Consider the following 26,286-nt stretch of genomic DNA (forward strand, 5'->3'; position numbering starts at 1 on the left):
AATACTTGCACAAAGGTTAGAAAGGTTGATGAAGTGATACTTAGTTTTGCTTTACTATTCACTGCATGTCAGAATGTAATTATGACTGATTCATGAAACTGTCTTAGCAATGAACCTTCTTTATTAAAATGCTGATCAAGAAAAGAGCTGACAGTAATAAAGAATAGAACACTTTAGTCTTGTTGCTTTTGAATGATTGCTAATTACCCCAGAGGTCATGTATAGTGCTTATGAGGATTCATTGACATTTTCTTTAAAGTCTACTGTTTCAACAACATCTGAACAAGGAGACAAGAACTATATGTACATCCAACAATGCTTGGACCAAGTTTTTCTCCACCACCAAATACCTGGTGATTCTCTTTGTCCTTCCTCCTCAATCCCATGGATTAGTGTAGCAGAAAGTTAGGAGTGTTACAAACTTGATTAATTTCCTTTTTTTTTGTTTGTGCTTTTTTTTTGTTTTCAAGTAAGGCGAAAGGATAAAAGGAGCAGCCCTTTGAAGGTCCCGCACCTGTACGGGGTGTGCTCATGACTAACTGTCTGGTTGGTCTTGTAGAGCTGCACCAGAGAGGAAACTGCACTTACCTTTGTACACTTCTCAGCAGGCTGTGGACAGACCTGTCCAGCTCATGAGTCCCAGGTGGACCAGATTCACATTCCAAAATTTCACATTCTGTGACTGTCACATGCTGGTGACTTTGAGAGTACACTGAAGTTAAAACCTGTGGGTGTGCTTTGTCTGTCAGCAATAATTTTTTCATTACATACAACATTTTTGCTTAAGATGATTCTTGTTCTACCACAGTTATGGAAAATGCCAGTTGTAGTGGTATCCTTTGGATGGAGAAACCTTTTCTTGAAATTGCTTAAGGAAGAATTTTAAGGAAGAATAAACAATATTCTAGTTGATAATCTAACACTATATGGAGTCAAATAATGAAAAATAAAAATGGTTAAGTCTAGTGAGCTTTGTTTACCTGGGGAACTCTTTCTCTGTTGGCTAGTGACTCTCATCACATGTCTGCATGTTGTGTGATGTGGGAGAGTTTTTCCCTCTTAGGCTGAATGTAAATATATGAGAAGAATGATTGCAAATGAACAATCTAATTATTTTCTGATTTGCTGGAGGAAAGGAATATTACTGATCCTGTGTATTGTTAATGGAGACCAAATCAGAGGATGCATTTGAAAAGGAGGATGAGACCTATGTGAAAATTATGGTTCCTTTTCCTCAGAAAGAGTGGCCAGAAGTTGCACTTCTTAGGCATGGTTACTAATAGTTGGTGTTCTAACGTGCTTGTTCAGAGGCCAAGAGTATTAATTGTGAAGCTTTGCCTGCTTGGGGATAGGACTATACTCTTCTTTGCTCATATGGAAAATGAGCATTTGATACTGCAGATGCAGTGCTGCCACTCCATTTCCATTTGACCCAGGTGTGAAAGGCAGTGGAAACTCAGCAGGTCTGGGAATTAAGGTGATGATCCTCCTAAATTGAAGCACTCTTGTGTCTCTGTTCCCCTACACCTTCTCTGGAGGTCCTCAGATGGGTGGGTTTGATGGCTCAGTGCTAATCTGAGCACTCCTGTTAGTTCTTTGGCTGTTGATGAGGGTTCTGTGGTGATTAATTTGTCTATTCTTGTGGTCTGACAGGATGATTTGTATGTTGGGTTTTTTTGGTTTTTGTTTTAAAACCATTAAAATTCAGAGCAGAGAATGGTAATTGGGTTGACTTATGGTGATCTTCAATAGGTTAAGAAATATCTACTCACCTGTATTACCAAGTGTTACCAGCTGATCACAATATTTGAGCTCAGAGGGGCACATGATACTTAGTATGGTGTTTAATGTGGACCACAAGGCCATCTATAGCATTTCAGGGCTTTTTGTGACACAGGGGAGACACACGTCTTGAGAACTTGCAGGTTATCCAGCTAACTTGGACTGCCTTTTGAAATTTTCTGAAGTTTCTGTCTTCATAACAATCTATCCTGTTGTGTGCTTTAATTTCTTGAGCAGTTAAACATTTTAATAGCTACCATTCTTGATTGAAGCAATAAAGGAATATCAGAGGTGCTTATTGGAAAAAAAATGTATTTGTTAGTCTGTATTTAATAACTTTCTAGAGTAGGTCTATCAACAGTCTAATTTTATCTATTCTGTCTAAAGGTGGTTGTTTTAGGTGGTGTGTCTTGAGCCTTGAGGCTTTATCTTTTTTTCCTTCTGGAATAAAGTGTTTATGCCACTCAGTGGGAATGAGTACATGCTTACACTGCATTTTTAACTTACTAATTGCATTTTCAATTCTGTAATTGTATTTGTTCTTTGTATACATAAATACATAAATGACTTCAAAATAAATTGTATGACTAATTAATTTTACGCATTTGAATTGAATAGGGTAAGTCAGACTTTAAATATCTCAATAGAATAGAAAATCTGTTGGAAACTGTGGATGGTTTCACTAGACTGACTGTAGCTTCAATATTAAGTATTTATTTCAAAAGAAGTTTAGCCCAAAATAAAATCTTAAAATTTAAAACTCTGTCTTAAGAAATGGAAACCAATTGTTATAGTTATGGGTTTCACAATTAAGTGCTAATGACCTGAGCACTCCAGTTAGTTCTTTGGCTGTTGATTAGGATTCCATGGTGATTAGTGAGTGTGAGAATGCAATCACATCCATAAATCAGTCCAGTGCTGGATGAGGTAGTCCAAAGATGGAGAAAGTAGAACTTTTATATGTAGTCTTGGCAGGGGTTTTCCCCATGCTGTAAGAAGCTGACGGGTAAAATGCAGAGAAGCCTAATTTTCCATCCCTCTCCAAACTTCCATGATTTTTAAATTATAGTACTGATTTTTTAGTACCATGATGCAGGAGAATAATGTTGCTGATACCTGTGAAGGGCAGACAAGATGCATGGTGATACTCACATAGGCACCCTCTGTGATGTTCAGTATTTCATTCTTACGCTTGTGAGCAGGATTTGTTCTTCCATACCATGCAACCATGTATCTGGTTTTCCTTTTTGTAAATCTAGTATTTTATGTGTTTAGCTTGGACATCTACATTATTTTGGTGTACTTTATTTTCTTTTGTTACATGTTCTGATTATACACTGTCTTTTTAACATTTAAAGCATTTATCTTAAAAAAAAAATTATAAATATGAATATTTTTCCCTCTGCCTTCCTGTGAAGCAGATAACTGAATGTTTATGTGTGCAGAAACAACTATGGTGGGTACCCTTGTTGACAAAGGAAACCCCAAAAGGAAGAACTTTTGGATCTCTGCTCAGCACATAACTTTTCTGTGACCTTTCTGACTGAGCAAAGGTGACCATGTGCTGCATCTCCCTTTAGAACTATCTCCAAGGGTACATTCTTAACTCGGAGAAGAAATGGTGTTGTTATTGTCTGGCAGTGCAAGCAATCCTCCTACTACTGCCCTTCGGTTCGCTGCTGCTGCTCACACACCTTTTTTCTCCTCTACTATGCAGCGGTCAGTTTGTGAAAATAACATTGCCCACTTCTGTTTGGGGGTTTGGGGTTTTTTTGTTACGTTATTTTCCATTAGCACCTATGCATCTGTACTCGTCATCTGTTCACATAAGGAAAGGTTCTTCCTACTCTGCAAAGCTTACAATCTAACTGCAGGAATCATGTCTTAAAGGACTGTTTTCTGAGAACATGTTGTGATGCAGATTATGATGTTTGAGTTTAATGGCAGGAGCCATTCATTTTATGTATATTCATACAGTGTCTTAACACAATAGATGTGGGTGAGCTTTGAAGTGTCTCAGTGAAAATAATTAGCAACAAGCATGGATAGACACCTGAACCTGCAGAAGGGCTAGGAAATTCCTGTGGCTCTTTTATTTGTATTTAGAATATGATCTCTAAATGGTCAGATTACCTTCCTGAACTGACCATCAGTCTGGGGAGGACAAACCTGTCAATTAATAGGAACATCCAAGGAGTAAAATGCCAAGGACTAAGTATTTCTCAGTTCCTGTTAGCTGTCCCCTGCTTTTTTGCTTACACTGTGTATTACAGAAAACTGCTGTACATCAGAATTCTGTTTTTTCATTGTGTTTATATGTTACTTTTGCCTCCTAAGGAAGCAAAATATTCACTAGGACTATATTGTATTTTATAGATCTCTGAACAGGATTCTGCTATTGCCTTTCTGGCTGAAAGGTCTTGTGTCTAACAGGTTCTTTTGAAATAAACTACATCATGTTATATTACATTAGAATCAAAAATAGTACATCATTACAGACATACAAGCAAAGTTTATAGGGAAAGAAATATCTCTGTTAGGTAGTGTTTGTAGCTTAGAAGGGGCCCAAAAACATAAATAATTTTTTGAACACACAAGCTCTTTTTAACTAGAGTCACTAATGATAGTGTTTTTTCCTGAATAGTGATAATACTAATTACTTCAAAGACAGAGAAAAGAGAAGGAAGGAAAAAAAAAAAAAAGGTGTCTTCTTTGTAGCTGTATTGGTAATATTTACATCTTCAGTTCCATGGTTCTTACCTCCAAAACTCATCCAGTGTAATGTTAAATCATGGAGTCATAAAAGGCTGGCAGTGCATTTAAGGAGTGACAAGTTTGTAAGTGGAACACAAGTGGACTAAAACAGTGTAGCACTGGGCACCCATTTCTGTTTCATCAAGCTGCAATGACCTGCACAGTATAGGCCAGTACAAGTCTGTATCTGAGTGCACAGGACACCTGCTTGTCATTAGCAGCTGAACCTCCTGCACCACTGTAAATATCAGGGAACAAATTTACACCAGCTACAGTGTTCAGGTGTGCTTTTCCTCTTTCAGCCCTACCATAACCATGGAATACTCTTAAGTATATGTGATTCTGTGTTCACTTTCCACTATGTGCAACACAACACCCTGAGGGAGCAGTAGAGTTTATAAATCCGACTTAAGGGCCAGAGATGAGGCTGAATTCATGTAAAATTGCCCATCTCTTGTTTCCAGGATAAAACAAACCATAATGATTAACAGCATTACTATATATGCAAGTATCTAAAGTTAATCTAAGTAATCTCATAGTCCTCAAAGCTGTAGTAGTAATCTGCGGGGTTTTCCCCCTACTAATGTAAAGAAAATATTATTTAAGCTAATCTACTACTTTGGAAAAATATACCATTAGGTGGAAAGATGCTGGCAAAGAAAAGCTAAGTGCAATAGCTTTGCTGTGAAATTTCAGTAATCTTCCCTCTAGCCTTGGCTGCCAGACTGATGCTGAAGAAAAGCTTAAACATCCTCCCTCCCTTGTGCATAATTATTACATGCCTCTGGAACTTTTTTTCTTCTGCTCTGTTATTCTCTTTCTTTGTAAGCTCTCATGAAAAGAAAGGGAATAGATTATAATAATATTGTAGCACCAATGCTATTGTGTTTGCAGTAGCTTTAGTCCAAGATAATGATTTGATTAGCATGGCTTTTTCACTTACTGGAATTAAAGATACATGGATTTTCCTGGGATTCTGTGCTTTCGGGATGATTTCTTTCACCTTCTTTCTTCAGCTGTATGTCTTTGCAGAGAAGTTGGAGGTTTAATGTAGGTATAGATCCTTCACTAATAGCCAAGGGCAAAAAATTAATGCAATGACTCATCACAGTAATTCCTGCAGATATTTGTGATCTTTGTGTCCTGTGCAATGCATTTGTTCAAAAGGGCCATTGTTCCTTAAATCACTGATGATAGTTCTTCTAATTTTTTTCCCTACAATGTAGTTGCTATGAATGAGGTTTGACATTTCCAATTTTGTTATTTGAATGGCCTCAAGGAGCCTTTGAAAAATTTGAACATGCAGAATATGAAACGCTTAACAAGAATATGAAAGACAAACTAATAGTTCATGGTGCAGTGAAGAAGCAGACTGATTTAGTGGGTTCTAGCAAACTGAAGAATTTTAGTGGTGTTGAATTACATTAAAAAAAAGTTTTATTGCTTTAATTAAATTGTTACTAGAGCTATATTTTCTAAAATACTAAAACTTTTCATCTCTTTCTTCTATAGCTTCTTTTGCTTCTTACTATATATAACGCCCAGAAGTTGTGTGTGTTGGAAGTAGTCATAACAGATAAGCAGAGCTATTCCCTTTGCCAGGGGGGTAAAATCTTGATCCCACCGATACTAGTGAGAATTCTGCTCTCAGCCTAAGGCCTTGAATCAAAAAAAGCACCCTTTAGTACAACTGGGTTTGAGTTTTCTAACAGAAGCAATTATTGTAACTACTCAGAGACATCTGTATCACACTTAGAATCTTACAGGTTGTTTAAAGAGGAACAAAAAAGATCCTTTTCTGAGTTAATTCGGACATTGCAAAAATGAAATAAAATCTTTTTGATACAGAGCTTTGTTTATTCACCCCTTCTCCGTTTTGCAGCAAAATTTGTTGTGGTTCATATATTTGATATTTGTATGATAAAATCTTTACTATTCTTAGAAGAAGGAAAAGATAAAATTATTTTTAGCTTACAAAATAGAAGTAGTTTCACTTGTTGCTAGAATTTGGTTGTGTTCTGTTAAACTTCTAGTGCTCCTAATTTTGTATTTCGAAACATACGTATTTTAATGTGGAAATAATTATTTTTGCAACAAAGCAGTGCCTAGAGAGAATGAGTAATATCCACCCTCATTTCATTCTGTGTGCTTCTAATCTATGTTAACTTTTTTAGTTGATGGACTTGTGATAGCCTTTTTTGTTTTGAATATGTGAATGATTTTCAGCCTATTTCTTTGCTTCAATAATTACGAATGAGACTTCAGCTTTTAGATCTTGAATTTCAGTTTTGCAGATGATATTCATGCTGATGATTTATCTCAGCAGTGTCTCTTCTCTGTATCTCAGACAATAGTAAATACAGCTTTGGCTTGAGGAAAGCTATTCTTTTTTTTTTTTTTTCTTGTCTCTGTAGAAATACTGCAGCACAGTCCAGCTTGATTCTGGAATAGACTACAGGAAACGAGTGCTTCCAGCTGCTGGAAAACTTTACTACCTGTAAGTTTATCTATGATATTGTTTTTGCTCTCTTTTTCCTTCTTATTAGCCAATAATTTCCTAGTCAATGGGAAATGAAAAATGCATAGTAGAATTAGCAGGGTGTGACTTTTCCTTTCTTTGCCTTCTGGTCCATTTTGTTCAGCAAACCGCCTTCCATTATGCCTTGATATTAACTTCATTAAACTACATTTTCAGTACCCACACTAGCATCATTTATAATGTGTGACTGAATAAAAACTAATTAGATTTTTTGGGGAGGTGTGGTGTTTGGAGAACTGAAGTGACAGATGGTTAGAAAGTAATGAATATCCTCTTGTAAGAGATTGCACAATTCTCTTATAATAGAAGAACATCCTTATTGTATTTAAGTAATTAAGTATTTATAGAAGTCCAATGACAAGGATTCATTTAATTTTGGGTGTTTCCAATGCTGTGGTTTAAAAAATCCAACACCCTTCTGTTTTGACAGATTGTTTGTGTTTATCATGACAAAATTTCTTTAGCACTTTATATTTGCAAATCATTATATTTTAAAATATATTCACAGTTGTGTTTATGGTTGCAGTATAAATCTGCCTAACAGGAACATCCTCTTTAATACTTTGAAACCTTTGCAGTGCAAACATTTTTCTGTCTTATATTTTCTCTTGTAATATTATTTAATGAGTGACAACCTGAACAAAGCAGACTACAATAACTTAGTATTAGATTTATAACGGTTATACCTTTAAAATACTGATTTAAAAATCATGTTCCCATTAAGAAAGGTGGGGTAATTTTATCTCTGTAACAGGTGTTTGAAACCAAGTATGTCCATGCTACTTTTTAATGAAGTTAGGTGTTGTAGTTGTTTGTCTGGAAGGAGGATTACTGCTTGGTAGAATTAGAACTGGTAACTCTTCCTGCTTCTGAAAGGAAATGACCGAATTTCATATATGGAAAACAGGTCCAATGCAATCCTTAAACTGTGACTGTATGAACTTGAGAAAAGTAGCTCTTGTTCTATATTCTTGCCTGGCTTCACTTTCTGTGCACTTTGCCATGTCTGCTCAGAAGTACTTTTTGAAGCCACTGCTGATACCCGTGTGTTGCTCATCATGGCCCTTGTTCTGATTGCTGCTTTCTATGCCTTGGTGCTGCTTCCTGTGCCTGCTGCCCTCTGTGACTCTGTTGGACACTTGTGGAGAGCACCTGCCATATTCTTTTCTCACTGTCCATATTCTGAAGAAAGGAAAAGGATGTTTGTGGTTTCTAGCAGGTAATAGGATAAACTTGGTGCCTGTGTCATCAGCTCTCAGAGGAGAAGCAAAACAAACAAGTTCCAGGAGTAGTACCCAGCCAAAATAATTAATTGTGTTCTGCTGTAAAACTTATGATCAAGTGAATGGCAGAGATTGGCAATAATTCTGTTTTATGTTCTCTTACTGGAAGGATGTTGGTTGCCCTCAGAACTTGATGTGTAAATCATTCGGAAGCAGTGGGGGGGGGGGGAAATTATTAAAAACCTCCCGTAGCTGCCAATGGAATTAGGTACTTATTTCCTTGTCCTTTCTTCTTTTGAGGGAACCTCATTCATTCTTCTATCCAAACTGGTTCATTGGAGCTTTCAACCCTGTAGAACTAGCTTAGTATGTGGGGGTACCTTTTGTTTGGTTTGTTTTAAAATTAGATACTGTACAGTATTTTGCTACAGATTTTTGAAATTTAATTAGCAGTCTTGCCCCCCAAAGCGGAAGTTCTTTTGCAACATGTATATGTTCTTCTATTAATAGCTATTGTATCATTGTCACATTTTTTTAAGAATTCTCTTGATGTTTCATATTTTGTGTAGTCTTGTCTTCATTTAAAATATGTAACTGAGGGTTACTTAAAGCTGTTTCATACTCATCTGGGAGCAATCAGTGTAACAATTACAAGATGCCTGATGAAAGCAACTTCATCGGTCTCAGGTGTTTATTTTCAAAACAAACTTTCTTGGCAATTAGGTACAAATATCCACTTTAGCATCATATTCTCCTATTTCTTCTGGTAGCCTTTCCATCAAAATTTCTGATACTGATATGCATGCACATGCACATACTTTCTGACATACACACACACACACACACACACACACACACACACATATATATATATATACACACATACACTCTTTACCCCCTTTTATGGCCTTTTTTTTCTGGTGTTGTCTGTTCTTTTTCATTTATCATTTTGTCAGAGGAAAGCATCACCCCAATATCAATGTTGAGAGAAACTTCTAGAATTTTATGTGACCTCCTAGCCAGAAAAGGTTTTTTAAAGTCTTTGAAATTGTGGGTGGTTTTTTTCCCCCCAAATTCTTTGTATCTACAAGATTTGTTATTATTAAGATTTAGCTAAAAAGTAGTTACTCAGTTCTGCTGTTAACATTTTTAAGGTGCTTAAGGCCTAACAAACAGGAGAATATTTGTTTAACAAGCTGATCTTCATTTGTCATTTCAGGGGATCTCTAGAACTGTGTGAAGCAGTGTGACTTTAGTGCATCAAGATCTATAAAATAAGACTTTTCACACTGAAAGAGTTTACACAAACTTCAGTGAAACATCATATTATCCTAGTTCTAGTTTGTTGTCTACCATAACATTAATTTACTATTCTCAGCTAGAAATCTTATCTATCTATCTATCTATCTATTCATCTTTAAGAATAAAACATTGAAAGGTTGGCTCTCTAGCCTATTCAGTGATTTTAAAAAGTTCTCTGATTGGACTAATTTTTTAAATTCTTGTGGCCCAGAGGATGAATGTAAACTTTACTTCAGCTATCAGCACAGATATTTCACATTTTCACCATCTGTGGTTGATTTTTTTCCCGAGTAGTATTAGGAACAGAGGTTGGGAAACTGCTAAAACTGCTGATGCAGAGATCATACTGGTGTTTTTAATTTCACAGTTTAATTTTGCAAATTGTTTGATCAATACAATCAGTTGACTTGACACAGTCCCTGTCCCTGTCCCACCCCCCCAAAAAAATCTGCTTCAACGTTTAATTTCACAAAGTCTCCTGTCAGAAATTTCAAAGGATACTTCTTTGGGTGCTTGACTGCCTTGCCTTGCCTTGTCTATTTGCTCTTATTTTGCATGCAAGATAGAGCCAGAAGCCTTTTTTCTCATTGTGTACACATAGTGTTAATGGATCTGCTCTGCCTGTTCTGCCTCATTACTCGAAACAGCTCAAAACACAGAAGTCTTTCAGTGTATGCAAATAAGGCAGAATCATCTACCTGAGAGTTAATATTCTCTACTTTTAAGTGTATTCTAAATGTAATGTTTGTATTTAGAGCATAACATCCTGTTCTCTTTTTTTTATGGGCAAAAAGCTAAGCAGGCTCAGGCAGCTGTTTGATGTTGGCTTCAAGTGTTATTAATTTCATATTCTATTATTCTTTTCACTGTAGCACAAGTGAAGCTGATGTGGAGGCTGTCATGGATAAGTTGTTTGATGAGCTGGCTCAGAAACAAAATGATTGTACGTAAGTTAATTTCTCTTGAAAGAGAATACATTTAGAACACAATGCCCAATCTCCACTGACCAATTAATAAGTTCCATTGCTGTATATGGGTTGATGCCACACTCAAGTGGCAGTCATTGTATCAGCATTTTGTCTAATTTATGTGTTGAATCATGTGCTATTATTCATGAAGCTATGCATTTCCTATCTGTAAGAGATGAATTTTATAGTAATTATCCAGAGAAGATTGAGTCTTTGTTCATGTTCCCATAGTAACTAGACCAAGGATTCTAAAAGTGCAAGGCAGAGAGCTGAGGCTGAATAAAGCGTGTGGAACCATTGCAGACTTCACGTTTGAAGAGCTGTGTGACAGAGTGAGTACCCAGTCCAATCTAGATCAGTTAATGCTCAAAAAAAATTCAAACTGCACAAACTTGCTATTTTCCCAAGTTGCAGTAAATTAAAGAAGCCCTTTTTAAAATCTTGATAACAGAAATAGTTTGAACTTAATGGAGAAAAAAACCCTTCCTCGAACCATACTAATTTTCTTTTTAATGATATAGTAAATTCACTCTTAGGTGTATCACAGATTGTCTTCAAAAATCCTACTACAGTATATGCCTGGCCTAACATCACTGCTGGTGTATGAGTGGTGGTAGCATATCAATATGTAAATAGCAATCAAATGCTGGTTTTATAATCTGGGGTTTCAGTTTGACACTCAAGCAAAGGAGTAGTGATCCTGGCACCACTAGGGTAACACTGCTGTTCCATGCTTTGGTTTCAACTGCATGTACAAGGAATGTTTAATCCCAGGCCTTCTCAAAATATGTCAGATTTTGCTAAATGCTGCCACATTCTCTGCTTAAACATGTGAGATGTGAATCTTGAAAAGTTCTCCTTGTATTTGACCTCCAGTGGGTTGGAAGGCAATTCCCCAGGAGCTGCATTGTACTTCAGTGATCACTGTACTGATGTCTGAAGTTATCGTTAAATGATCACAATCCTAAACTGGGCCAATAGCACTTTTGATTCAGGATGGTGACCTGTCTTTTGGTGATAACATTATGCTTTCACTTCCTTGCAGCTACCAAGTTGATAACAATTTGGACAAAAATTTCACTGGTTGTGTTTCAGACTGTAGGTTTTAGACTGTTGGTTTTCAGTTTGAGACAACCAATAAGCCATTTGTAAGAGTGGAGGTGTGTCATGGGTAGAATAGCTTGCTTTTCACTAGAGATTTTGAGACTTTTTCTGCCATGTGCCTCTTAAAGTATTGGAAGCTAAGCTGTCAGCAAATACTGGTACAATTCTTTAGTCCAGTAAATGCCTTATGTACTTAAATGGGATGATAAGTTGCTTCTAAGTTGAAGTGCTCTGATTAGCTCATGTCAGTGGCCTGAAGGTTCTCATTCTGGATGAGAATTATTTGGGGTTCAGATCATCTTGGCATAATGGAGCTGAGGGTCTTGGTTTGAATTCGGAGCGAGTAAAGAAAATCCTTCTGAAATGTTAATTGTTGTTTAACAGTATTGTTCTTACATGGATTGCCCAGGCCTTAGGGAGCCTTGCTGTCTCATTTCAGATGCCTTCTGCAGATGTATTGTGGTAATCTGTTACAGCAAAATCACATGCTTAAAACAAAACCAACATGGCAGACAGTAAATGGTTTTCTTTTGACAACTTCCTCAGTCATCACTGATTTTTCTCTTCAGATCATGTATCTTCATAAATATTACATTAGCATGTTGGTAAGGGGTATCAGTGTGCTTCCTTCATAGGTAGAAAAGTATAGTCATGAACTTCAGAATTGTCCATTAAATTTGGATGAATGGCCAGAGTTGCCTCCACTGTGATTTTTTTCATGACTATAAACTTCTGCAGTCATTCATAGCAGTGGTAGAAAATTTCCCTCGATATAAGCTGCATTGAGGACCTTGCCTGCCCTGCTGCCATTAAAATCTGCTAAAAGGCAAAATTCAAACAAGGAAAAATTCAGCTGTCAAGCCATGAAACCATATTCCTGTTTTTCATTAATTCTTTTAAATTTTGATGGAAAAACTTAATCATTCAGTGTCTTTTTTAAACAGTCAGAGTGGGAAATTGCTCCCACTCATGTCACAGAAGACATCAGCAGGATCCAGAAGAGTGCACTGGTGGTTTATAGCAAAAAATGACCCAAAATGAGGAGACATTCAACATGACAGGAAGTATAAAGTAATTTTTATATATTCCAGTAAGCTGGCTAACAGTGGGAATGATTTGTGGAGGTATAAAGCAGAAATCTGTAGGGGACATAGCAACAAGGTATTTTCTACCTCTTGTGAAGCCAAATGGTAGGTAAGTTGACAGGCATCATAAGTGCTACTATTGAAAAAAGGGAAGTAGAAAGCTGAAAAAGACATAATGAAAAGCAAGATGGGCAAAAGAAAATACTGGAGGGGAATTTTTTTGTATTTGCATGGAGTGAATCTGCAGGTTTCTTTGTGCAGGGCATGGGGACAAAATCCCGTGGGAAGGCAGATAGTATGAAGGGACATGGGGCAGGAAATCATCTTCACTGGGGCCTGTTGCAACCAGGGGGGAGCTTAATGGACAGCTCAAGCAAAGCCTCCAGGTAGATAAATGAAATTTAAAGTTGGTGTTGTAGGAGCTCATTAAACTTCTAACAGAATTGAAAACAAAATTTGCAGTTGGTTTTATATCATTTTTCAGACGTGGTGACAGCATGATAAATGGGAAGTACTCATTAATGGGGAAAAATGAGAGATAATTGCTATTATCGAAACCTTGTGGGACAATTCATAAAATAATAATACAGAATGGGTGCTTACAGCCTACTTAAAGACAGAGTGGCTAAAAGAGGTGGAGAACAATGTGCAACACTGAAGGTACTGGTACTTGCCTTAAAGTTAATTAATACAAAGTTCTTCAGTACATATCAGTCTACTAATTAACAAACCCAGAAGGATAGTACTCATAGGGATCTGTTGCAAATGGAGCGTGAGGTGGATTGCTCCTTGAGCACTTGGCTATAAAAAGCATATAAAGAAAATACACTGTTGTATGTTATGCTGTAGATGAAACACAGGAGAAGGTGAAATGTAATTAGCCAGAAAATTGCAAATGATAATTTTCTATCATAAAATGTACTGCATCCAGTACAAGGTCATTTGATGGGAGCTTACAGTGATGAATTCATCTAGAATTTTGTGTTGTGTAGGAACAATCTTCATTTTCTAACACTTAATGAAAGCAAAAGTTATTCCAAACAGTGAAGTTGCATATGTGAGTGCTCAGGAAGAGTAGTTTTCAAAAGCAAATGGGAAATGTGACTAACTGTAAAGGGAACTGTAAACAACAACAACAACAAAAAGAGCAACACAAAAAAACCCAAGAAGGACTCTTTGAGGAGGAAGATAGTAGAAGTATTTCCTGTGTCACTGTTGAGACAGAATCAAATAATATGGAATGAATGGCAACTAGTTATGAAGTGCAGGAAAATTATAAAATAAAGATCATGGGCAAATATGTCCATTCAGATAAAAGACTTCTTAAGTAAAATTGGAGTTTTGATATTTTATATTATCTGAATGCTACTGGCTTATTCTTAGCTGGAGATGGATGAACTCTTAATAATGATGTGGAAAAAGGAAAAGGTTTTGCAAAAATTAAGTGTTCTAGGTGAAGCAGAGTGAAATATTCATTTCACTAAAGGATGGTGAAATAATTTTCAGTCTGTAAATAGTTAACATATATTAAAAATAGCCTGCAAATACAATGTGTATCATTGGAGTCCTGGAAAACTAGGCTGAGATCTCTGACTAGCTTTTTATTTTTGATAAATGTTGGAGTGCAAGAGACATGCCATGTCACTAGAAGAATGCACTATGTGTCAGTATTAAAAACCAAACAAGTAAAATTCACACATGCGTATGATGATGGGTGGAACTGCAGGCTGTTGGTCAGATTTTAGTCCAGAAAGGGTAATGGAGAAGCTGATTCTGGATGCATACAGTGGATAACTAAAGAATGGAAATGAAATTAATTCTCTGGTCTCCCTGACTTTGTAGGAAGGGTTTAGTTTTGAAGATGCTGTTCTTACTAGGAAAGGGGCATTATGCAGTCTCAAGAAAGTATTTGTTAAATGGATGGCTAATTTAGTTAACTAACCTATAAAAAGAAATATTGCTGAAGGTTTGTTGTTTGTAGCATTTCTAATGAGCACATTTTTATACTAAGCCCAGTATAACAGGTTTTTTCTCTGGGAGTTTTGAATATAACATAAATACTAATACAAACTTGCTGTAACTACAGAGTACTGTGTGTATGGGGGAGGAGCAATAAAGACAAGAATGCTGTGTGCAATTTATTTCTTACCAGAACTGGTATTTTGAGGAAAGGGTTGGTGGTTTTTTTGAGAGTTTGTTTTGTTTTGCTTTTTTTACATCTAAGCAGACACAGAGCTTCCTTTTATTGTGTATTGGGTCAAAACTGGATGCCATTTTAGGAGGTAGTTTTTGTGTTTGAGCTGCATACTAGTTTTTAGGCTTAGCCATCTCTAAAATGCAGGGGCTTGAAGTACCCCATGATCTTTGCTGGTTTTAAAGTGCCTGAAACTAGGGATGTGAGGGAGTCAGGGTCCCTGCTCCCTGTTGACAGCTCTCACTGCCCCTGCACATGCAGTGAACAAGTTCAGCAAGCTAGCAGGGGAATGTGCTCAGTCCATTTTGAGGGAATAAGCAGCTCTTGTCCCCCTCATACTTCTGGGAGTAGGCATTACTTCTCAGTTCATGATCAATCTGTGCAGTCAGTTCAGACTGAGTTTTTCCAAGGCTTATAACTTCCTTGGATTTGAGGGGGGTTTCACAGGACATGTATAGGAGATTTCCCTCATACCAAGCAACCTTTCTTCCAAATTTGACATGCCTGGTCCGCATCATGGAAGTACCTACAACTTACAGTATTATCCTGGAGTTGCAGTATTATTTTTTGAGTTTTCTGAAACTGTTGTATACCACTCACTGCTCACGTGGGTGTCGGTAAATCATTGCAGCATAAGTGGACAACATTGTACTCAAAACTTGGTTAATTGATTCCTTTGGCTATCCATTACCCTGAAGTGTCCAGAAAAAACAGTAAGTTTTGCAAGAATCAACATGTGGAAGGGTTGTTGTGTTGGTAAAATAGCTTACCACTCAAGTGACTCTGCTTTCACTTCGTTGCCACAATCTGTCTTCTAGTCTGGTCTTGGGTAACTGTTGCATTCCAAGGGATAAATATCCAGACCTAAAAATCTACATTTATTGGTGTAGGATTAAGGAAATGTGTTTGAAATTTCTCAGATAATTACTTACTGACTTTTGTAATACAATGTTTCATTTGAACAGCCTGTAAAACCTCTTCAGTTTCACTGACGTTTCCTTTGAAATAAAGTCAAAATTCTAAGGGGAAATATTGAAACATTTTCCACTTTATCTGATATCACACAATTTCTTGAGATGTCAGCTAATACATAATAGATGAAAATAGGAAAGCAGCAATTGGTAACCTGATAGTATTTGTAACATCTCCTAGCTTAAGTAGAATTTTCGTAATAGCTTTTTAATTAATACCTGGAGACCTTGGGAGTTAGAGTTGATAACCTTTCTGGTATTACAGTATTTCATTTCTTGTTTCATATGTTAGCATCAAACTTTTTCATGTCAAGACTATAAAGAGTTATTTCTGTCTAAAATAATGCATCAGATACTGGTAATTACTGATTGTCCATTAACGTTTATAAAAATAAAATACAGAGAATATATTGTATGCAATGCTGATATGATATGCAGTTGACTTGCTAAGCTGTTGTGTCCACCAATTTGTAAATCATAGTTTCCCAGTTGAGGATTACCCCAAGTTTTATAACTTAGTTGATATCAAATTCATACACTTTGCTTTTTTTTCTTTACTAGCTATGTGAACATGTGGAAAACCAACAAAAACCTGGATGAGAGGATACTGATCTATTTTGGTTGCTTTAAAGCAAAGGAGAAGCAGTTTTTCAGACCTGACATGCCAGGGTTTACATGGCAGTGTGGCACGTGGTGTTCTTTGTCATGGGCATGAAGCAGTTACCCAGTACTAGAATGGAGCCCTGTGAATGTGCTTCTCCAAGTGTTATCAGCCAGGAGGTTTTCATGGTTTTCATCAAAATGTTTTTTATCATACCACCTTTTCTAAGGCCCCATAAAATGTAGCCCCAGGAGGCTGGGACAGGCACCAGGCAGAATAGGGACATACAGTTCCCAAATTTTAATGCTAACATTGACTTCTCCTGTTCTTAGGGGCCTTTAATTTCTTTCTTCCAGTTTCTCCATCTATACAATGAGGAAAACACTACCAGTGGTGTTAGATTCTTGCAAAACATAATTAGTCAATTTGTTAATTGAGTTAAATGTGTGAATGAAAGATCACCAGATACCTTTTAAAATAAAATGTATATATTAACTTGGTTTTAAAATCCCTATATATATATATGCAATTGTGCAAATATGTCTCATCCCATTTTAGTGTGTTCACACATGACAAAGTGTTCATTGCACCTTAGAAAAAATCACCCTCTGCCAGTCCCCTTTCTTCACTTCCTTTTTAAATTTTTCTTTGAAAACTGGTAATTGTGGCAGTTTGATCTGGTGTAAGTAACACGGACAACAGTGTGCCTGCTGTGTAATGTTTCACGGAGCTGAGGGAGATCCGGAGTTGCTCTCGGTGCTCCCCTGGCTTGTGCGCAGCAGCTGCTGCCCTCTGCCGGGAACGCCGGCTGCGGACCGCTCAAGCGTGGGAGCCTGCTCCTCACAGAGGCTCAGCTGCTTTCCTTCATGGATCCTGTAGGCTTTCCACTAAGTAACCTAATAAAGCCTTTCATCCCACTGCCCAGTACCAATGAATGTGGTGTCTTAGCATAATGCTAACCATTAGCAAACATATGGTAGCGTAAAAACTCTGAAAATACATTTAATATCAGTATTTATGTTGTAAAAGGTTATCGTACTGTGATTTTTTTTTTCCTAGTAGTTATTTAGTGCTTCTGAAATTGGCAAAACAGAATTTTTGTGTAGATTAGCACAACAAATAAGTGGTGAACAGTTTCTGTTAGATTGTTGTTCTATTGCAATAGGCACGCTGTGCAGACCAGGAGGAAGATGTAGTTCTTGACTTGAATAGCTTGCACTTCAAAAGGAAAGATGTACCTAAGCTTTAAAAAAGAAGTGAAGAAAAACTCACCATTTTCAAATGCATCGAATGATTTAGAAAGGCAAGTGTCTGTTTTTGTCAGCTGAGTCTGCCCTACATGATGACATAACTCAGCTGCATTTGCAGTTTAATGATTCTGAATAATTTTGAGGGAACTATCTTCATTAAAAGCTGCTGAATGTATCCACAGTATAATTTGGTGTCATCTTTAGGATTGTAGGATTGTCAGGTATAGGTGTCAACAAACATACCACAGGCAAGCACTATTTTCAGTAACCTTTTAGAAATCATAGTTTTCCTTAGTTTGTGATCTTAGTTCTATTCCTAAGAGATTAGCTTTTGCAGCTTAAGCTCTAGACTGAGAGTCTGTCGTTTATTAGTTACATTTGCTTTAAGGATTTAATCAGCTTCTCTACCTCCCCCAAAAGTTTGCCTTATCTTATTCAGGAGTATGTTTTATAAAATAAACTCAAGAAACTTATTTCAGGTGGAAATATTGTAATACAATAGTATTGTAATAACCTCCTTTCTGTTTTATGTGCATCAGAGATTAATTTTTACAGAGCCCTCCCTTCAGTGAAAGCTGCATAAACCTCGAGGGTTTAGATCCTGTACTTTATAGACCAGGGAATACAAGATTTTTGAAGCTGATTGTAGTTTTAAGGGTTTGCCTTTTTAATTTAATTTTTTGTTCCTTAAATTCTTGAATGTACTTCTCTCTCTTTCTTCAAAGCTTTGTTGGTCATGGTTTTGAAATCTTAACAGTAAGTGTAAATATTTAAATAGGCCTATAAATTTTTTAAGGCTTAACTATTTTTGGAGACCATTTCATTGATAATGCTATACTTTGGAGTTGGAACTGGAAATTTAGCAGTGAGAGCTTTTAGAGCAGAAACATGCCTTTTGCATTCTTCCAGTATTCAGCCAGCTTTGACCATATTGTTTAAATAAATACATAAATAAATAAAAAGAACTGGAATTTGCAAGCATCTTCTAAAGCAGAAGAGCAAAGATCTGAAACAACTTTCCACTATGAGAAATGTGACTAAAAAACTTTTGCTGTAAGAACAAGCAAAATTACTTCTTAACAGAATTCTGTGGTGAGATAACTTGAGATAACAAGGGGGGCTGTGCTTGATCCAGAAAATATCTTCAACTCCAGGGTTTACAGATCTTGGATTCTTGCTCTCCTGATTGGAACTACATGATCTTTAAGGTATCTTCCAACCCAAACTGTTCTATGGTTCTATGATTTGCACTGCCATCAGTATCTTTAAATTTTTTAACTGAGTTAGCCATGCTCTAATGACTAACTGCACCTCTTCCCATTTTTATTTAAACTCCAGCATGCTGCAGCATCATATATCATGCCTTGGGTTTTTCTGTTCCTTTCTTGGAGTTAGAATTTTGACATATTATCTCAGTGCACTGTTTTATGAGCTTCACTAGAGATAACGTGTTGTTCATTTGGAAACAACAGAGCTTTATATTTTTTTTAAGTTTATACTTAATGATCAAGTTGTAAATATTATCTGGTCTTAAACTGTGTATTGGTTATAGGAAGTGTTAAGTTGTTATTGGAGTGTTAAGAGTGTCTGCACAACATTATAGTTACTGTCAATCATGAGTCTTTGGGATTGGCCGCAACTGGCCCTGGAATATCTTTCAACATCAACAAAAAATATATATTCTCTTGAGATGACATATCCTTTTCTATCATATGTAAAACATTCTATATTCTTCAGACAATCTCTAAAAGGTGATATACTGGGCCACTGATGAGTCAAAAAAGAAAAAAGATGCTTTATACTATAATTAAATGGATTATATAATAGAAACAGGAGACGACTAACTCTTAGAACAGCCCACAGAGAGCTCCAAATAATAAACATCCTACTTGAACTGAGATGATGATAGCTGCAAATGCATTAAGTAGACAGAGAAACAAAAACAAATGAAGGTGAGAACTCAGTCAAGCAGGCTGAAGTGGAGTAAACACTTTGTCAGGAGTGTAGCCCATGTTAGTGCTAATGTGTTTTGCATTAGTATGATGCCTGTAAAATACTGACTCTTGACATCAGAGCTAATGACAAAAATCCACAACAGTTTTACAATATATACACATTCAGGAACAATAATACCATAAGAAAGACTCTTATCTGCCAATGTTTTGAGTTTTTAAAAATAATAATATAAGCATGTGAAAGAACTAGTAATGGTAAGTGACAGTCATTACATAAATGTCTTACTGTTCTGCAGCTGAGTTTTGATCAATAATTGATGAAACAAAAGAGATCAGACAGTACCAGAAACACACACCAAATGAAGTTATTTTTAGAATATTATTCAGAGGAGACTAATCAGGCTAAACTTTCAGTAAGAGGATTACATATATATGTATCAATATTAGGAGGATTTGTGGCTTCATTAGCAACTTCAGAGGAAGAAATACCTTCATGTATGCTCCTAACTAAAGCAAAATACTTTCTGTGACTGGTTGAGATTCAGAAAATAAATTTCAGCCCTGGAGGGTTATACAGAGGACAGTGCTTATGTGTCTAAAACTGTGTGCCTCTAGCCTTGTTACCTATCTGAGCTGGTGGTGTTGGCAGTCAGGACCCAGCCAGTGCTTGCTGCAAGATGAGGGAAAAAGGGCCTGAAGACAGTAAGGCAGTACTGTGAAGGTGAGGGGAGGGCTGTGGGCTGCTGGAACAGCAGAAATTTGCTCCTTGGTGGTGCTTCTGTATATGAACTGTACAGCCAGAGCCTCTAGCAATGGCACAATCTGGCCTTGAACTCATTTCCCCATCTGTGTTCCTGTGTGGCAGAGGTGGTGCATGTGTGCTTGTGCCAGCCCCATGCCAGGTTTAGGGGGCAGCAGGCCAGTAAGAATGTGAGTTGAGAAGCTGTCAGGGTATCCCTGCATCGTGATCTCTTATGTTCGGAGCATTTTGAGTTAGCTGGTGGGTTAGACCAGCTTTGAAGCAACTACAGGCAGCACGGAAACTGGACCAATAGCCAGGTTGGAGGTATAAAAAAAAGGCCTTTAATCTGTCACCAGAGCATTTGTAAATTTGCTGGTGGTTCCTTCTTTTTACACTGAGTAAGGCAGGAGGAAATTAGAGGACTTCCCGAGACAGAGTAAGTTATGCTAGGAGCAAGATTAAAAGCTTTGTCTTTCATCTCCAGGACTGTCTCTAAACTCCAAAAGAGCGTTTGAGAACTCCTCTATGTAAGGGACTACAGCTGATATCAGCTGGGCCATTTTTAACAGCAGAATGGATGACTCAGCATTTCAGTTGGGTCTCGCCAGACCTGAGTCTTGTCAGGGAGGTACCGAATTTACTCTCATATGCTGCTAGGCTCAGATCTTTCTGAGTGTAAGATTTTGGAGTCTCCAAAGGCACATTTCTGCCAACATTTACAGAATATTATCACTTAGTGTTGGTGTAGACGTTTCAGAAGTTCTTGTTAAAGCTTGAAATGATCTGCCTTTTATGCCCTTAAGAGGAATTCTTGAATTGTTTGCTTTTTGCACTGCTGAAGTAGATTGAATTCCTGTTTGACTGTGATAAAGATGCATATTGTAACCGTCTATGAACCATGATTTTATGTCTGTATGAAAAGTAATATAAGTATTACATCTTCCATTCTTCCCATTTGAAATGCATTAGCCTTATTTTTGTCTTCCATCTGTTTCTTCCCTCTGACTGCCCAGGTTTTTCATTCTCCTGTTTGGATATCCACCAAGGTACCCACCAAGTTCTTAGCTGTATAGCTCATTTGTTGGGCTCTTCAGTTTGCCTACTTTGCAAAAGTTTGGACACTTTAATTTTTAGTTATATATGTATTTATTTTAGGAATCAGCTTTTAGTATTTGATACTTGGATGAAGAGGGTGTATTGGTATGATCTGTGTGAGAAAGTGTGTCACACTGGGGCAGGGCAGAATAGTTCCTCAGGGTTTTGGGTTTCAGCAGATGACTGCTTATGCTCTTCATGTGATAAAAGAATGAATCAGCATAGCAGTGATGTCTGTAATTTCTTACCTAAGGGGAGATACGAGAAATTCTTACCTTTCTCATGTACAATGAGATCACTGCTGTTCTCCCTCATAGGTACTCATCACAGAGGCATACTTGATCTCCTCTGTGTTTAACAGTACTCCAGTCCTAAGTATGGAATAAAATTACCCTTACCTAAACTATTTGCTTATCACTAATCTTAAAATCTCCAGCAGCATCCTGGTTGTGTTGCTTTTAGTGCTCCCATTGTTTTCTTTTGCACTTGATACTCTGGCTGTTCAGATGTATCACTTGTATCTAGTGGCAAGGTGTCCAGTGAGTTAGCTCTGTGTTGTTTCCATCCATCAGTTCCTTTCGCTTCCTTGAACCTTTTCCTGCTTTATTTCATCAGAACTTTTTGAGTTCAGCTACTCTGGTTTATCCAGATGGGATTTTGTTTTTTCAGAGGTGTTGAATGAAGCTTTGCTGGTGGCTCTTGGGATGATGAGTTTTTGGTTTCTGATGAGTAAGTCCATAGTAGTAACTAGGGGACTGAAATGGAGGGAGAAAGTAAGCAGTATATCTAATTCTGAGGGGAGAATATAGCATGTACTGCTCTTAAGCACTGCTCAAAAGAATTAGAAGTTTTTGTAATAATTTTTTTCATCTTACAGATGCTACAGGCAAGTTGGGTGCTTGGGAATGGGAAAGCAGGGATTGATTCATGAGACTGCAAGTGGGAGAGCTGGCAGAGAGTGAGAGGGTTTAATACCTGCCTGGAAGGTTAGCTTATTCCCATTAATTTTCAGAAGAATTTTTGGAATGCCATCAGGGCTTCTCTCTCCCATGCTTGTGTAGAGACCATTTCTACAAGTTTTTTATTCTAGCATCTGAACAAAACCCAAAGTCCTGTTCATGGGCAGCTATTAATAATTGCTTAAAATAACTTCTTGCGGAAGAGCTCTAGTTAAGAAGTTACATGTGGCCTACAACAAATTTGTCTAACAATTTCAGTTCCAGAAAATATTTTGTATTTATTGGTTTTAAGATAATAGCAGTATTGCAGTTCTTTATAACAGTATTAAACTGTTGGTACAGCACGTGGTAGACTTCATTAGCTGGGAAGGGAGTTGTGACCATACAAAATGCTGCTGAACTTGCTCTCTGCAGTACTTGCAGACAAGATTCTGAAGTATTTGCACAAGTAAAACTGATGGAATGAGTTCAGGAGTATGAATTTTAATAGCTCATGATAAAGTACTGCCTGTGGTACTGATAGGATAGATCTTGCAGAAAAAAATACCTTCCATGTAATGAAAAAGTAATTTTAGAGGAGTGTACTTGAATGAGCTACTACTATTTGTGCATATTTTCTGTTGATGGTTAAGATACAGAGAGAGAAACTAATGAGTTGTTCTTGAAGATTTTCATTTCATCATTACAGGAGAAACCATGAACAAAGGAACTGCTGCAAAGTTGTATTTTTGTCTGTTTCCTCTTGCTTTCAGTACTTGAAACATATGATATTTATTCAGTCTAGGTTAGTCCTGAGTGAACTAAAAGCAGGTCTACTTAGGATTTAGTAACTAGCCTATAACCCTTTGCATTTCAAAATCTTGCTGCTGGAAAGTATCCTAATAGCTATTCAAATTATTTGTGCATCAGGTTGAAATCTTCTATGGATTATGGTTTATAGTGATTATTTTATTTGAGATTGTCAGAAGAGATCATAATGTCTGGGTGCAGAAGAGCCACACTTTTAACTCTCACTGTTCACATAAAGTCAGCAGTATGAACACCCACATGTACCTATGTCTTTATGGGCAATTGAGCATTCCTCAAGTGAGATCCAGTGGAATAAAAATAAGAATATGATCAGGACTTTACAGCTCTCTTCTGTTACTGAAGTGTGCCAAGATACAGTGTTTATGTGTCATTCTATCATGGGTTTCCATTTCTTATGGTTTGTTTTGTTTCAGCCTCTTGGAGCCAGCGACTATTTGGAAATATCAAAGCATTTTGACACAGTGTTTGTTCGTGACATACCACTTCTTACAATAGCAAAAAGGACACAAACTCGTCGTTTCATTACTCTTATTGATACCTTTTATGAGCATAAGGTGAGAACCAAGCCTTTCCTGTATGCAGAGGAATAATCTTGGGAGTCCTAAAACTGACTGTTACAATTGTATTGAAGTCAGGCTTTCTGTAGTAATGGTTTGGAAAACATAAGCAGAATGAACTAGCACCGCAAAGAAACATCATTCCAGCCTCACAAAAAAAATTGGTCCCATTGCAGTAAAGGCAAATAAACAAGGGGTTTTTTTGTTTTCTGAGAGTATTAAGCATGAGCATAAATATAAGCCTGAGCTCATTTGCCTTTCTTGAATGGGAATGTTCTTTCCTAACCCAGGAAAACAACAGAAGCCATGTCATTATTTTAATAATGAAAGATTGTGCTGCCAACTGTGCTGGAGTGAATTAAGTTTTTTAGATTTTAATCTGTATGGGCAGTTGTTCAAGAATCAGTGCCTTTTTGATCAGGAAAGAGGAGTTAGTAGCACAGTTACATCATAAAGTTTAAGGAAACAGTCACTACTACAGTAGCCTTTACATTAGATTGCAAAATTGCTCATGGAATAATAATGATAAATGCAGCACTTCATGTGGATTAACAGAGATTTCAATCATGGAAGCAAAATCAGCGTAACTAAACCAAAGGGAAGTTCCTGTTTATGGTGATTTTTTAAAAAGTGATGCAAGATATGAAACACTATCTTATATGTGATAATATTTGCACACACTTAAACATTTATGCAGTTGGGAAATGTCAGTTGAGGTTGGTTCTTACCAAGAATGTTCTGGCATTGGCTGTTGATCAGAAGGGCCCCAACTCAGCCAGGTACTGAACTAACTTAGTGTATGAGTAGTCTCATTCAAATCAGCCAGATTCTTTATGATTTGAAAATGGACATTTGCTAAGACAATATGCTAATATTACACTAATCTGTTAGAAATAGGGGGATGGTCTGCTCTGTGTTTGTGCTGTCATTAAGAATTGCAAGCAGTCACTTTCCTCCACTGGAAAAACACAAGTGTTAAACTCCCATCAAAAGTAGTTGGGAAAAATACCTGAGTATATTTGTGGATGCCTGTCCACAACGCAAACATCTTGCCTACATGCTCTCAACAAGAGTCTCCTTCTGTAGTATTATTTCAGTCTGTCTTCACTGCAGCCCCCCAGAGATACCATCTCTCACTGCACATTGTATCTCGTCCCAGCAGACATGAAAACAGCATCATTATTGTTACTAGCAAATAACTTTTACTGGAGTAGCACAGATGAAGTCAAGAAAGGCTTCACACAGCCTTCTGGGAAATTTGGAATTTAAGTGTTCTTTAAATAGTGTAGTGTATCTACCCACTGAGAGGACTCACTATGGGTGCAAAGTAAGCATTGGTTACTATACAGCTGTTATTTTAGAAAGTAAACTTTATGGTGAACTCATTGCCTGTGTAGCAGATATTCTGAGTATTTGATAGCACAGTTCTTCTGTTCTCTGAGTAGAAGTTACATCAGTTGTTATTGTGAAAAAGATCCTGTAAGGTTAATATTCCATCTGACCAAGTCAGGTAAATCTGTAACAGCAGTGCTAGTAAGAGAAAGGAAAAAACACTGAGGTTTTAATTTGAAGTTTGCTTTTCATAGACCATGTATTTTATCCTGTTCCTGTAAAGCCCAAGTGATGATACTGTTGCCTGTTTTCCTCCTCTCAGGTGCGTATTATCTGTTCTGCGGCAGCTCCTCTCCAAAGCTTGTTCCTGGTGGAACTTGACAGTGGTGAACTGCAGGACAGCAGAGTGTTGATGGATGATTTGGACTTGAGCCAGGTACATGATTTTAACATCGTCTCCCTTTTGTAACAAAATTGGGTTTAGTTTCAGAATTGCAGCAGCATTTTAGGAGGGGGAATCAAGAAAACATTTAACTAATGATCTGCTGCTTTTCCTGCACTGTATCTGTCACTCTGATAATTACATGTTGTGCTACTTACTCATAGTCAAAGAAAATGTCACAATATATAGAACCATTTTGTGTAAGTTTTAGGGTCATTTTGAATATTAATCATTGTATCTGTTCAGTCATATATGAAAATGCTGATTTAAGTTTAGCTCCTACATTTAAAATACAGAAATAAAAGATGGTTTGTTCTTCGTCTTCCTAGACTGCAGAACAGCCTCACATGTCCTCACAAAGAGTACTACTTTGCATGTTGCTTATTCTGTTTTTCTTTTTCCCTATAGCTCAGTTCTTGCTAATGACTTTTTAAATAATTTGTTTAAATTGGTGTACAATTAGTCAAAAAAAAAGGGAGAATAGATGGTTAACCTGTCATTGTGTTGTTTTAAAACCAAATTATTTTTTTTGCTATATTTTTTCCGAGGATTGCCTAGCTGAAATAGGTGCTTTTCTTTAATTTTTGGACATTAGTTTTAAATTTTTGGTGCCATGCTGCT

General features: G+C 37.0%; 1 protein-coding gene across 2 annotated transcripts in view; it reads left to right on the forward strand.

Moving 5' to 3' along the window:
* The window catches only part of AFG1L (AFG1 like ATPase), a 66,725-nt gene that overhangs the window by 34,746 nt on the left and 5,693 nt on the right, over positions 1-26,286 (forward strand). For both annotated transcript variants that reach the window (XM_032101408.1, XM_032101409.1), the window contains exons 8-12: positions 6,951-7,033; positions 10,473-10,543; positions 10,800-10,900; positions 23,748-23,888; positions 25,546-25,659. In XM_032101408.1, the coding sequence (XP_031957299.1) occupies positions 6,951-7,033; positions 10,473-10,543; positions 10,800-10,900; positions 23,748-23,888; positions 25,546-25,659 (510 nt within the window). The remainder of the gene's footprint in view (positions 1-6,950; positions 7,034-10,472; positions 10,544-10,799; positions 10,901-23,747; positions 23,889-25,545; positions 25,660-26,286) is intronic.

This window comes from Corvus moneduloides, chromosome 3 (genome assembly GCF_009650955.1).
Source record: "Corvus moneduloides isolate bCorMon1 chromosome 3, bCorMon1.pri, whole genome shotgun sequence".
Taxonomy (NCBI): Eukaryota; Metazoa; Chordata; class Aves; order Passeriformes; family Corvidae; genus Corvus; species Corvus moneduloides.